At 36.7% G+C, this 14,531-nt stretch overlaps 1 protein-coding gene across 2 annotated transcripts in view; it reads left to right on the top strand.

Annotated features, from left to right (window-relative positions):
• The window catches only part of LOC113118224 (UPF0606 protein KIAA1549-like), a 49,367-nt gene that overhangs the window by 22,664 nt on the left and 12,172 nt on the right, over nt 1-14,531 (top strand). For both annotated transcript variants that reach the window (XM_026287243.1, XM_026287245.1), the window contains exons 3-11: nt 77-2,200; nt 2,383-2,471; nt 3,444-3,612; nt 3,715-3,845; nt 5,199-5,388; nt 5,660-5,719; nt 6,303-6,448; nt 8,576-8,753; nt 10,511-10,695. In XM_026287243.1, coding sequence (XP_026143028.1) covers nt 77-2,200; nt 2,383-2,471; nt 3,444-3,612; nt 3,715-3,845; nt 5,199-5,388; nt 5,660-5,719; nt 6,303-6,448; nt 8,576-8,753; nt 10,511-10,695 — 3,272 coding nt within the window. The remainder of the gene's footprint in view (nt 1-76; nt 2,201-2,382; nt 2,472-3,443; nt 3,613-3,714; nt 3,846-5,198; nt 5,389-5,659; nt 5,720-6,302; nt 6,449-8,575; nt 8,754-10,510; nt 10,696-14,531) is intronic.

Raw genomic sequence — 14,531 nt, 5'->3', positions numbered from 1 at the left:
CATAAAGTAGTTTTGTGGCTACTTTTTAAGTTTGCATTAGATCTTTTATTTGATTTTGTCTTTGTGTCTCCCTTAGTCTGGTCTTTGGAGGCTCCAAACCTGCCAAATGAGTCTTCAGTGGAAATCCTACATAATGAATTCTCCTCCTCATCTGGATTATATCTTTCACCTAGTTCGGATTCATCGAAAGCCACAGAGAATTACAATCACAATGTTAACACTGGATCAGTACTCGCTTACTCCCTGAACTCTGCCACAAGCCCAGAGCCTCTAGCCACACCTCCATTACTTTCCTTAAAGTCTGTAAAGGAAGTTGGATATACCCCCAGAGGTTTCTCCAGACAGCCTCGACAACTCAATTCTCCAGTGCCTACTTCCCATAATGTGTCCTTATCTTGGTCTGCTATCAGCCCAGCTCCTCAAATATCACAGACTACAGGTTCATCTGTGTCATCTAGCTTGCCTTCAGTTGGAGAAGATTCTCCAGATGAGTCTCCTGTTCCATCCCCTCAGATTCAGTATGGGACTGTGGTAGTCAGTGACTCTGCGGTTCCTTTTGGAGACAGATTGGAACCATCTAGCAGAATTCAAGACCTCCAGTTACAAACCACCCATTACCCCAACACCCATCTAGGCTATCAGCAGTTGGAGTCAAGTCATGTGTTTTTTGTACACCATCAAATGACTTCAGTCTCTGTTGAGCCAACTATGGAACCAACTATGGGCCCTCCTGAAGACCTTTTCCCAACCAACACTATGGATGTGGAGTATGGCTCTGGAGATTACCTAGAAACAATGTCCTTCATGGGATCTGAAGGCAACGACTATTCACTAGTTAGCAATCTAGTCACTGATGTGAATGACTTTGAGGACTCGAATTCAGAGACCTATGACACCATGTTCCCCACAAGAATGGTGATGTCATTTTCCAGCAAACACTTGTATCCCTCCTCTACCAGTGTTACTAATTATTTCTCCAGCAAACCTGTTGAAAGTTCCAGTTTCAATATCAATTCAACCTTGAATGGAGCCACCACTGACTTAACCAAACAGGTAACAACTTTTCAGAGTTTTACAACCGTTGTGCCCTTTACCATGTCAAGACCTCCTGTTTTCACCAGTATTTCGACATCAGACTATGGACACACCATTTCAACCATCCAGCCAACCAGAGTTCATTCTTTACCCGTTCTCTCGACAACTTCAGATGTCTTAAACCAGAACCAGTCTGTCAATGAGACCTCAGAGTTTGCATCTGACTGGCCAGGCACTGTTACAGTCCAACCCACTGATGTTCTTTTACCAGACATGAACAGTTTAGAGTACTACACCATCCAATTGACCAAGGAGAATGGTAGCTCACCAGAGCCCACTGCCAATCAGTCGACCTCTAGTGTTTTCTCTTTCATTCCGATTGGCACCACTCATATTGTGAGCACTAGAACCTACACAATTGACCCAAGTTACATGCTGACAGCTTTGTTTGATGAAGATCTACAACCTACAGGAAACAGTTCCTGGACTGAGGAATCCTCAACAGATATCTCTGGATTTGAACCTTTTAACACCACTATCTTGGATCCCTCTGAAGTTGGACCGAGTTTAACAGATACTACATTGCCATATTTGGAGCCGTCGTTCACACCAACAATAGACCCTTCAACTTCATTGGGAGATATAAACTCAACCACTGATTGGGCTACAACACCTTTTATACCGTACAACACTTCCTTACTGGTGACTACCCCACCTCCAGTGACCAAGGAACCAGATGGCGTGTCTTCTGTTAATAACAGCCAATGGATTATCACCTCACTTCCAACAGAGACCCTCTTTCCTAGTAGTGTACTTCCCACTGTTTTAGTAACCAGCTTTATCAATATCTCTGAGAGCACAACTGACTCATCCATCAACATCACCTCCACCCCTTCTGTAACGGTAATGGCTGATGAAGGATTTGTGTCTGGAACAACACCTGACACCATGGTTACTGATAGCGATAGCCTTTCAACCACAACCTCCCCAGAATTATATAATGACACTACTGCAGCGCCTTTCACTATCTCAAGCTCCAACAACACAACAGTGACTACCGTGAATGACACATCAGTTACAACCCAATCCACAACCCTACCAACAACCACTGCCCGGAAATATCTCTGCAACATTTCTAAATCTGACACCTACTTGATTAGAGTTGGTAAGACATAACAAAAATTAACTTTATATACCAGAAAGTACATTTTTGAGGGAAAATGTGGAACTCAATTCATTAAGCAATAAAGCATCTTAAGCAATAACTGGATTAGCAATCATGCAAGCATTATCGTATTTTATTTTAATATTTTAGGATCCAAAAATAACATAGTTGCTCTGTTGTAGGGTTTCCTCCAGGGTCGACTGCTGGATATGCCAAGGCCAAAGTCAGAGAGATTCTCAAAGCAGAATATAACCGCTCTGTGGAGCTACAGGTACTGTGGTCATAATGAATAGATTTGTTTTTCTCTTTTTTTTGTTCATGTCTTTATTGATTTAAACCAGTGACAGCAATTGTACATAATCTAAAAGTATTTTAAAGTGTTTTACAATACAACTTCAATTGCACATAACTTTATTATAGATGTTTTAATTAATAGCTAGATTATGGAATATTTGTACTTTAAAAAAATTTATTTGTTATTCAGCAAAGTTTAATTGCGAAAACAAACGGCTGCAAGTTTTTAATGATGCAAAAGCATCTAAAATAAAAATATACATTTTAATGTAAATTTGTTTAATTAAAAGAACATTATGTAAGTTTCGATGCATATATTTTGGGATATAAAAATGTACACTGATGCAAAGAAAAACTAATGGAATATTGCACACACACAAAAGTATTTTTTGCAAAGTTCCTATTTATTGCATAAACTGAATTTACAACTTAAAAAAAAAATGGTATTTAAGTATTAGGTATGTATTGTGTGTACTTTCATTTTTCAATATCTCAAGAATTACCTATTGAAATTAACAGTGGCTTCTATTCAGGCTGAGAAAGCTGTAAAGAAATTAGAAATTAATTAGAAAAGAATTTGTTTCTTTTAAGAAGTTAGAATGAAATTGATAGTTTAACCTGCTTAGTCTTGGTTTGAAGCACAGAAACGTTAAATACATTTTGTAATCCAGTGTTGTGTCAGTAGAACATACTGTATAGATAAAATCATCCCTTCCTGTTTTATCTCTTGAGTCCTCATGAACAAACAACACCTAATTTGGCTCAATGGGAACCAACTGGTTCTTTGTAATTCTCTGCATTTAAACAATCTTGAATCCGCCTTGAATTTCTTAAATGCACACTGAAAGGCTTTTTGATATTTCTCCATGTGCTCTAAAAGGATTTGAAATTGCTATTACAAATATGATGTACATATCCTTGACATCAAATGCTCCTTTGTGTGTTGTAGGTAGTGAAAGCTCCTCCAGACTTTGTGTTTCGTGCTGTGTCTGGTGCAGTGGTTTATACTGCCATATCAGTCATTAATGCCCTGACAATCTCTGCTCGGACCACCAGCTCCTTTATCAGCGTGTCACCCATCAGTCCTATACCAGGTCTGCAGTACCATGTTCATACAGGTAACTGCAAAAGAAAATTCATGTCAAAGTTCTTGAATATTCTCTCCGGTATTTATATGTTGTTGCTATATGACTATATGCATGTCTTTGGTCTGTCTGCAGTTCTTCAGTTTGTACCCAGCCATGTAGATGTGCGAATGTGTACGTTCAGTGAGCAGACAGAGAAGGGTCTGATCACAGCTTTATCTGAAGTCCGCCGACGCTCACAAGAGTCCACAAACTTCACTGTGAATGTACGTTGACTGCTTTACCAGCTTATGGTATTAAGAGCTTCAAACACCAATAACCAGACACTGAACTCTTTCAAATCCTCTTTATTACTACTTATTTTGTTTAGTTTAGCTTAAAAGTACAGATTGTAGGACCTGCCACTAGAGGGCACACTATCAAAACAATAATAATCGCCTGGTTTGATGACGCTAAGAAGGAACGTGGAATAATGGGATTTGTTGTCTTCTACCCAACAGCTGACGGCCATCAATCAGACTGAAAGATAAATCATGGATTTAACGCAATTTCAATGATTTGCGCAAGTAGATTACATACAAAGGCAATCCAAAGACGCAATCAGACTATATCTGGGATCATACGCATCCTCGCATGGGTCTAGAGACGCATCCTCGCGTGTTTGGCATGCATGCCCCATGATACTAAACTTGTTGATCTTTATAATAGCGAGATCTGCATCTCTTTCTAGTTGAAGTTTGTCGCAAAGCTACTTCTGCGTTTGTCCACGACACTGTTGTCATGTGGTTTCTACGTCAGTAAAGGCGGTAACAAAGGGTAACTATTTTTGTCAATCGTCATTGTCATTTCTCATGATTTACAAGTAGTTGAAAACATTAGAGATATTGTTAGTAATCAGCTGGACAAAATATATAACACTAGCCTAGTGGTTTTTGGATATTTTACTGAAAATATCTTACAAATTTTACCTTTAAATATACACAACTGCTACATAATGTACATGATCCAAATGAGAATTACATAGTAATGTTTTTGTCCTTGAACAAGCAAGTTTCTGATTTAAGCAAGAAAGGAGCATGCTTTTAACTTCAGTTATGTGATGCGAATTCAAGGCTTGATTGCCTTCAGTGCAGTGGGATGACATCATCTCCAGTTGTTTGTTCTGATTGGATGAGGAAAGCACAGGACTGCTCAATTCACCCGTTGTCAAGGCAACAAAACTAATGGCTCTTGTTCATTTCATTCACTGATGTTCAGAATGTGTATGCGCTTCTTTAATAGATCAGTGAGTTTGAATGAAGAGACTTGTGCTGAGCTTTCATGGATAAAGTGTGTATGATTTTATGTTTTAATTTAAAATATTTTAAACAATTTATTTAATATTTATAATTGTATTTGAGAAACTAAATTCTTTATTATTTGTATCTATTTTAATTGGTTTATAATACTTTTTTATATATATTTTAGTAGTTGACATTTTACATTAGATGCCTGATTGATGAAGAAATATATATTGTAGAAATATATTTTATGTTACTATAATTTCTAAGTCTGTAATAAGAGTCTCTAATCGCTTTAGTTTGACATAATTGTATCTTAGAGACTGAATTGTTTTGTAGATTTTAAACATCACAGCGAGTTCTGTGGAAGTGGCGGCTCAACAGCAGAAGGTTCCAGTGGAGATCACGTTTGCTGTGCGTGATATGCGCGGGTATGTGGCAGGGACAGAGGTGAGCGCCCAGCTTCGACAGCTCAGTGTGGTCGAGTACAGCTACTACCTGGGCTACCCTGTCCGGCAGATTGCAGAACGTGAGTCCACACACTGATTTCTGTATAATTACATAAATACACGTGCAAAACAACTGCTATGTAGAACAGTATAAGGTGATCATACTGGGTTTTATAACAGTGTAGTTGGTTAGACTTTGGGCACCCACCGGTTAGCCAAAGTGGTCCTTCTAGCTTTTAAACCAGCTTCAGTGACCTAGAAATCAGCTTCAGTATTGTTTGCTGTATGTTATAATGAAAATGGAATAAGATGAGTTCATATTTGATATTTTTGCCTTCTCTGCTCTACTAGCTTTCCACTACCCAGAGCTGAACACAACCCAACTGCTTCGTTCCTCATGGGTTAGAACAGGTACTGACCTGCTGATGTTCAGCTTAACACACTGGTATTCCAAAGTACACTATTGTTCAAAAGTTAGGGGTCAGTATTATTATTATTATTTTTTTTTTTTTAATTATTATTATTATTTATGCATTAAACTGATCAAAAGCGAAAGTAATAAACTACAAAAAAGTTATATTTCTAGTATTTGTTGTCCTTTTAAACATTCCGATCATCAAAGTTTGTTCATCAATCCTAAAAAAACGAAATCTATCCCAGTTTCTGTAAAAGTGTTAAGCAGCAGAACTGTTGGAATGATTTCCGGAGGATAATGCTGTAAATTCAGCTTTGCATCACAGAAATTTTTAAAAACATATTAAAATAGAAAACAGTTATTTAAATCTATAATATTATTTCACAATAGTACTGCTTCTGCTGTATTTTTAATAAAAAACTAAATGCACCTTTGGTGAGCATAAGACACTTCATTCCAAACCAAACCAACCCCAACTGCTGAACAATAGTGGAATGTTTCTACACTATCAAATATTCCAATGAATATCAAATGAGTCATTGCAATGCCATAATGTCATGTTTTACATATTCCATTCAGTGTTGTTGGGAGTGTTAGATCAGCGTGTGAGTGACAAGATCTTCAAGGCTACGATTGAGAGGAGACTGGCTCAGCTGCTGGGCGATGCATTGGGTATGGGCCGTCGTTTTAGAAGAGCAACCAGTGTTGGAAACAACAGCGTGCAGGTTTGTAAATCATCCGTGTTAGGTGACCTTATTTTTTCTAGCTCATTGGAGTCATTTATAGAGCCCTTCCTGTGTGCATGTCTAATGCCTCTCTGGATTCTTAATCAGTCTCTGTCTTTGTGGCGCTTCCCCACACCTGCTCTCCCTCCGCACATCATCATCATTCGGGACAAGGAGTATCCATGGCAACACCCTCCTATTCATCCCTGGCCTGCAGAGCTACTCAAAAACAACCATTTCACCCCTATCGGCGCGTCACACTCCAGCTGCAGTCTCAGATCAATTATTGAACACAGCTAGAGTGATTCTTAAACCATTAATTGCTTGTTCTGCCTACGTAGAGATTTTTCCATTTCATAGTGACCCAATTGCTGTCTGGCTGACCTTATGGTTTCTAAGTGACTTGTGAAAAATGTTATGAAAGTGGTAGTGGTCTGTTGATGACTGCTTATTAACTGAGAAGGAATGTAGCTGTGTTAATGATGCCCAGTGATGCCATTTCTAATTTTAGAGATGATGAATTTTAGAATATCTTGCAAGGACTCTTAAAGTGAATGTTGGATGACGGCAGTCTGCTAAGCTCGGATGTACTGTTAAGATGACATTGTGCAGTCGTCCTCTGTTTCTGTTAATGCACCCTGAGGTAGAAGCACTTTCAAAATGAGCTTTTAACATCCCTGGCCAGTGAAGGTTCACTACTCGGGGCTCTTAATGTAGGTCGAGCCCAGGTGAGGTCCACACAGTGACATGCTCTTTTTCCAGCCCAATAACCCTGGAGACTGGAAACATTTATTTGGCTCGTCTTTTAGACCCTCAGTGTCTCTGAAAGCCTTTTTTGGGTTTTGCCAGAAAGACATTTAATTTTTAAAAAGCTAATTGCAGCCTATTCAGAGTTCTGATTCATGTGTTTGAATGCTAGGAACAATTATGTGGAATTAAAAGTTTAAAGGAATGATTTTCCCGAAAAGATAAACTCAAGTCTGTTTGACTTTCTTTCTTCTGTGGAACATGAAAGGAGAATTCTGAAAAATGTCTACTCTTTTTAATTAAACGCAAGTGAAAGCTAAGCTCTAAAAGCACCATAAAAGCATCACAAAGGTGCTTTATGCCAGTGTTGTTTTGGTATTATTTATATACTGTTATAGTATTTGTTAATATTTTGAATTAGCTTATATTTTCATTCGTTTTAGTAATTTAATGTGCTTTTTTCATTCATTTTTTGCTTTTTTAGAACCATTTCCAACATGCTTTTTTTTGTTTTAGTAGTTTTATCACTTAAAAAATCTAAAATAACTGAATATTAAATGAGTTTGATTAATTTTTTAATGTAATATTAATATTTTATTTCAATTAACAGACTAAAATTGAAGATGTCATTCACTGAAAATCGTGCTGTTCATTAAACAGTTCAGTTAATCAGTTGATTCATTCTCAGTGTGTCTGTTAAGATTTTGAATTGTATTTTTTGATCATTTCAGTTTTCATTTTAACTTTAATTTGTAATTTAATGTGCTTTTGTCACTTTTTCAGTACAATTTCTATTTAGCTTGATTTTTATTTTAGTTTCAGTCATTTTGGTACTTCAATCATTTTGCGTTTATTTTTTTATCTAACGGTAATAGAATTTTTGTTTATTTAAATTAACCATTTTTACTAGTTTAGTTTTAATAAACAATAACACCGGTTTGCACACTTTCTTCTTTTTGTGAGGAACAAGACTAAAATTCAAGATTCTACTGAAAACTGTACTGTGTTCATGAGACAATTCGGTTGATTCATTCTCGAAATGTGTCGGAATGATTATTTCATAAATTGGACTGATCCTAATCCAACATCTAATATTGTAAAATGAAAATAGTGTATCTCTATAAACACCTACATAGACTCTAAGAATGTTTTGCAATATATATATGTATTTTTCCAAGCCTACAGTAGGTCCAAATTTTAGATTGAGAATATGCCATAAATGTCTGAATAATTCTAGTGTGTGTTTTTATTATTGAATATTTTAGTGTTGTGAGTGAAGCTGTTTTTAAACAATATGTAAAAGTGCAAAAAGGACAATGCAGTGCATTGAACTGCACATCAACCTTTGTCAACAGGCCTCTTTTTTTTCACTTTGTTCAGATTGTACAGACCACTCCTCTTGTGGGCCCTGATAACCCTGTGGAGATTATCTACTTTGTGGAAGGAGCTAATGGACAGAGACTTCCCGCCGCTACCACAGCCAGCATGTTCAACAGTCTTGACGTGCAGCATGCAGCGATCATCATGGGATACCGCGTCCAGGGAATATTAGCACAGCGTGAGCATCCAGTCTTTAAATTCTTTCAGTTGAAAAAGAAAGTGAACCAAGACTCTAACGAGAAAAAACAATGATGAAACGATCATTTAAATCATTTTGATTGATGGTAACATAGCAGGCAGTGTTTATTTTATTTTTTATTTTTTTGTGGTAGCATTTTTTATTTCTACTGCTCTAAACATCTAAGAGGTGAGTTCAGATAGCGTGACATCTCAAGAGAGCTCTGCCTTTTTATGTAACATTTATATGTGGCAGGCTTACAACTGCATCACCCACAGCATAAACATTAGATTCATTAGACTAAATTTAGTAGCTTCCTGTTGTATAACTTTGAATTTTAGCTCAAACCTCCACTTGCAGTGCACTAAAAAACAGGCCAACCCACATTATGGTTACTGTTGCGGTTTAGTTGATCCAACACAATACAATGAATGGAATTGTATGTTTTCATTCAACATATGCTAATAATCATTCTAAATTATGTTTGAAATTGTAGATATTTAACTGTGCATGCTGTTTCTTTCATATTTAGATTTTCATAATCTAATGCTAGAAGTTAATCTTTAAGAACACTAATGATTTAGTAACACTGAAAACTATATATTTTTCATTAAGAACACTGTTTTTTTTTTAATTTTGTTTTGTTTAAATAGAGTGATATTTCATATTTCAGTTTTCAAAAAAAAGGAAAGTGGGGGAATGATGCATCGTGGAGGGGGTGGGGGTGGGGGCGGTGGGTTGAGGGAGGTTAAAGTAGCCCACAAAGTAGCGCAATGACCATATCCTAAAAATATAATAAAATAAAACATATACAAATTTTACAGTCACATTATGTAGATTGACCATAAACACAGCTAAAAGGCTTCCTACCAGTGGTCATCCTTCAGAAAACTTAACATCTACCTCAGTTTTATCATAGGTAGAATGCAAAATGTTTCAGTACAAGCATTTTAGTCAAATGTAATTTATGCAATATTTCAAACCTTTAAACCACGACAAAATCAACCCGCCTGAACAGTTTAAAATCAGCCCAATTCCGTGCAAAACATTTTGGCAACCCTGCATTTAACAACTGCATTCAAAGCGATTTAAACAGTCTACTCCACGTATTGATGGCGGCTCCCCGATTCGCAAAAATCATATTCAATATTAGAATTTTTGCGGCAGCAAACATGGTCAGAAATTCAGTGGGATTAGAAAAAAATGTCCCGTGGGTTTTAAAGGGTTAGTTCACCCCAAAATGAAATTTATATAATTAATTACTAACTCTCATCTCGTTTCAAACCAGTAAGGCCTTTGTTCATCTTTGCATCTTCGCGCTATCTAACCCTTCATAGACAGCAATTTTACAGAGTCCAAAAACGTAGAAATACATTGGTAAATAAGTGGCTCAACATCAGTTTTGCGATGCTTCGAAAATACTTTACTTTTTTGGGGGGCGAATAAAACAAAATTAACATGAATTACTCAACCATAATTTTCATTTCAGGGTGAATTAACCCTATAATACAAAATGCATACAAAAAGCCGTATTCCAGACATTTTGGGCGATTTAGAAATCCAAATTGGACACATTTTTTTTAGGTTAAAGAATTTGTTTTCAGCATTGATAATATTGTGACACTGAGAACTGGAGTAATGACACCTTTGCCCTCACAAGAAAAAATAGCATTTTTTTTATATATTCAAAAAGAAAAGTTTTTTTAAACTGCAATAGTCACAGATATTTCTACTTCATTACCCCTGTGTATGTTCAGCTGTGGAAAAGCAGGCCTCGCCTCCCTCAGACACAGAGAAGACCAACACGTGGATAATCGTAGGGGTGGTGGTCCCCGTGGTGGTGGTGGTCATTATAATAACTATCCTGTACTGGAAACTCTGCCGCACTGACAAACTGGAATTCCAGCCAGACACCATGAGCACCGTCCAACAAAGACAGAAGGTGAGAGACTGCAAACGCTGTGTAATGATTCAAATGAAATGTATCCTGAAGCATTCGTGAGATTTCTTCCTTCTTTCTAACGTAAGGTTCAACTGTAGGTCAAGTCGTCATTTTGTTTTGCTTTACTCTTATTTCTGCTGATGTGTCAGTGATATTCCTAATCAGTCAGTGGGCTCCTGTGAGTCTGAGCTGCTTATCTCGTCTCTCACTGAGTGATTTAAATGACTCTGTAGCCGGATGCAAGCCAGCTTTGAAAGATCAGCATTGGATATTAGTTGGCCATCCACTACTCTACCTATTTCCACTCTCAGTTGTTCTTGGCATTGGAAAGACTGATTCATTTATCAAATGAGTTCGTTTAGACAGTTCATTTCAATGATGCGATTCAGTCATCCGTTGAGTCATGAGTCCAACCGTTCCCAGAAATCGCTGCGTCATTATTGTAGTGAAATAAATGTTTATCTGTTCTAATGTTTATCTCAAATTTTTCCAGTGTTTTGTATGGGTTGTGTCTAGGCATGAGCTAAACTACATATTTTTTAAAATTAACCAATGAATCCGTTTTCTGAAAGACTTCAGAAAGTGTATTAAGAGTTGAAGAGATGTTATGCAATGGCCCACATTTTTTATACTTTCAAATGTTATACTTGTTAGATGACTAGCCAACCATTTTTCGTATATATGCTGTATTATTCTATTCTTGTTTTTGATTATTTACTTAAAATGATTCACATTTTAACTAAATTATATATATTTCAAGCTCACCAGAAATATTAGTTCTGTTATCATTTACTGACCCTCAAGTTGTTCCTAAACTGTATGAGTTTCTTTCTTTCTATTAATTGCTTTCTTCTGTTAATCACAAAATATAAAGAATATATTTTTTTAATAATCTAGGTATCCAAAAAGTTGTTGGTAGCCATTGACTTCCATAGTAGGGAAAAAATACTTTTGAAGTCAGTGGCAACTGGTTACCAACCTTCTAACAAATATCTTTATATTTTAGGTTTAACAGAAGAAAGCAGTCCATACTGGTTAGGAACAACTTTGGGATGAGTAAATGATGACAGAATTTTTATTTTTGAGTGAACTATGCCTTTAAGTTCATGTCAACCTATTGAATCATCTTTAAAGCACCACTTCAGCATCACACTGCCATGCTCTTATAATGAAAGTCTTGCTAGTGCTGTTGTCTCTACTATAACTAGACTTGTCATGCACGAGCACATACACTTGCGGAGGCCCAGCAGTAATGAAGTCAACTGCTGAGCTTGCTGATGGGTTAATGCTCAGCAGTGATGTTCTTATCCAGAGCAGTGCCTGCTGGTCCTCTCAGTCTGAGCATCTTGAATTAACTTCACTCGTACGAGGAGCACAGTCATTACACACATCATATGTGCCCTTACGAGCACACTCACAATCCTCAAGAATTACCTCCACTCTCATCTACATTCTCGACAAGGCCCTATCTTGGTACTTTAGTGAGGTTCTCTGGTTTAATCAGTTTACATTGTTAAATGGCCTGCTTCTCATGCTCTTACTTCAATCAGTATTTCATGGATTTGACACATAAAGGAAGAGATGCTTAAAAATACTTATTCTCCAAATTCTGTCTTCATTTACTTAACCTCAAGTCATTTCTTACTTGAGTTTCTTTCAAGCCTTTTTTTCTTCTGTGGAACACAAAAGAACAGAATGTTTCCAAAATCCAGTTATGGTTTTGCACCTTAGAGTTCTACAAATATCCCTTTTGTGTTCTGCACAAGAAAGTGAGTCGTGCAGATTTATAAATGATGACAGAATTTATTTGTTTGTTTATTTTTGGGCAATTTTTTTATTTTTATTTTTTAAAGGCGCACTGGATAGTTTTTTTTTCATGTTTTTTCTATTTGTTAACATTAGTTACTAGGCATCGTGACTAAAAAATTTCAGTGTTAATCCCTGGCTGAACTAATGGTAACTCTACTGTAATTGAATATTTCATTTGTCTCAGTTTTGAAGTTAGAATTCATCATCTAATGGCTGTTTAGGGAATGATGTAGAAAAAAAAAATTTAATAGGTGTTGCAGTTGCCAGATTATATTTTTAGTCGCTTTGGATAGAAGCATCTGCTAAATGAATAATTGTGAATATAAATGAACAGATTGTCTTCTGTTTCACTGAGTTGCTCTATGCTACTTCCATGACAATATCATTCACATCTCTTTTTCCACCTGTTTTGCTATTTCTGCTCCTGTAAACACATTGGAGTAAATTTAGAGCTTCTCTCTCTGTCTATCCTTCGTTCTTTATCTAACCCACATCCAGTCACATCTTAACACTCTCGCTCTCTCATGCTTGTTTAGTCCACCTCCTCATTACAGAAATCCAAACCAGTAATCCAGAGGTCAATGACTCCTGTCAAGAGCAAAGAGCTTTTAGATAGTAGTGATGAGGAAGAAGAGGAGAAGGAGGAGGAGGAAGAAGAAGAAGAAGAAGAGGAGGAGGAAGAAGAAGAAGAGGAGGAGGAGGAAGAAGAAGATGATGAAGAGGAAGAGAGGAGAGAGAAGAAGGTAGAGGCTGGTAGAGGAGATGTAGTGTACAGTAGACTGTAGAATAGTCTTCCAGTTGGTCCCCACACAGGAAGTACAAGATTCCTCTTCCTCTTTGACCTTCAAAGGAGTGCCGTCCCAGTACCAGTCACTGTCAGCGTCATCTGTATTTAGACCATTTGGTAGTTCTCTGTGGACCCTGTTGATCTGGGAATATAGTCTGAATTGCACACAAGTGACTCTTGAGCTGGTTCTTTTAAACAAATTGACTCACATTAATTGATTCAGAAAGATTCAATACCAATTCATCTGTTTGAAATGATTGGCTCACTCTCTGAATCAGTAAAATAAACTAGTATTTTACTGTGTTATGTTGTACAAATATAGTATGCTAGAATATGAAGTGCCATTCAAGAGTTTGGGGTTGGCAAAGTTTTTGAATCTTTTGAAAAAAGTCACCAAAAGCCGCAGTTAAATGTTACCGTAAAAAAATACAGTAAGAACATAAATATTGTGAAATATTATTACAATTTAAAATAACAGTTTTCTATTTAAATGTATTAAGTTTTGCTTAATTTATGCATTTATTTTTAGAATTGTATCCTTTTTTCGGAATTCTATGCTGTTCAAATGAACAGCATCTCATTTACATAAAATTGTAATTGTAACCTATTAGCTCAACTAAGTATTTAAAAAAACTTGCTGACTTCAAACTTTTGAACAGAATTGTTTGCTGCCTCCTCAAGTATGAAAAATCATTGTATTCCTTGTGATTCCCACCCCTAAATGTGTTTGTTAGTAGTACAATCAAAAATCATAGTTGTGTGAATATACAGTAGTTGATGTCAGTCTTGATGGGAACGCAAGCAACTTTTTATTATCGCCCTCATCCAAATCAGAAACCTGTCAGAAGCATTAAGAAAAAAGAAAGTATTGAGGAGGAAGAAGAAGAGGAGGAGGAGGAGGAGGAGGAGGAGGAAGAAGAAGAGGAGGAGAAAGAAGAAAAGGCCCAAGAAAAACCAAAGAAAACTATAAAGAAGCCATATAGTATAAGGAAGACGGAGGTATCTGTACAGTACAGTGTCGATGGGAGTGCTATGACGTAGTGACGTGTTTTCTAGAATGCAGCAGTTAATCCTAGAAACAGTATTTCTTTTTCTGATAATCTTCCTTTGTGACAATGATTACCAGCAATTGGGACAAAACATGTTATCTCAACAACAGATGCATGCATTTTAATGTGTTGATAATAACCTAACCTCTGTCTCTGGCCATTTGGTCTAAGCCTGTACAGCTTCAGCTGCA

The sequence above is a fragment of the Carassius auratus genome, chromosome 18, assembly GCF_003368295.1.
Source record: "Carassius auratus strain Wakin chromosome 18, ASM336829v1, whole genome shotgun sequence".
NCBI lineage: Eukaryota > Metazoa > Chordata > Actinopteri > Cypriniformes > Cyprinidae > Carassius > Carassius auratus.
Note: the sequence above shows the minus strand (reverse complement) of the source record. Positions and strands in the feature narration are given on the sequence as shown.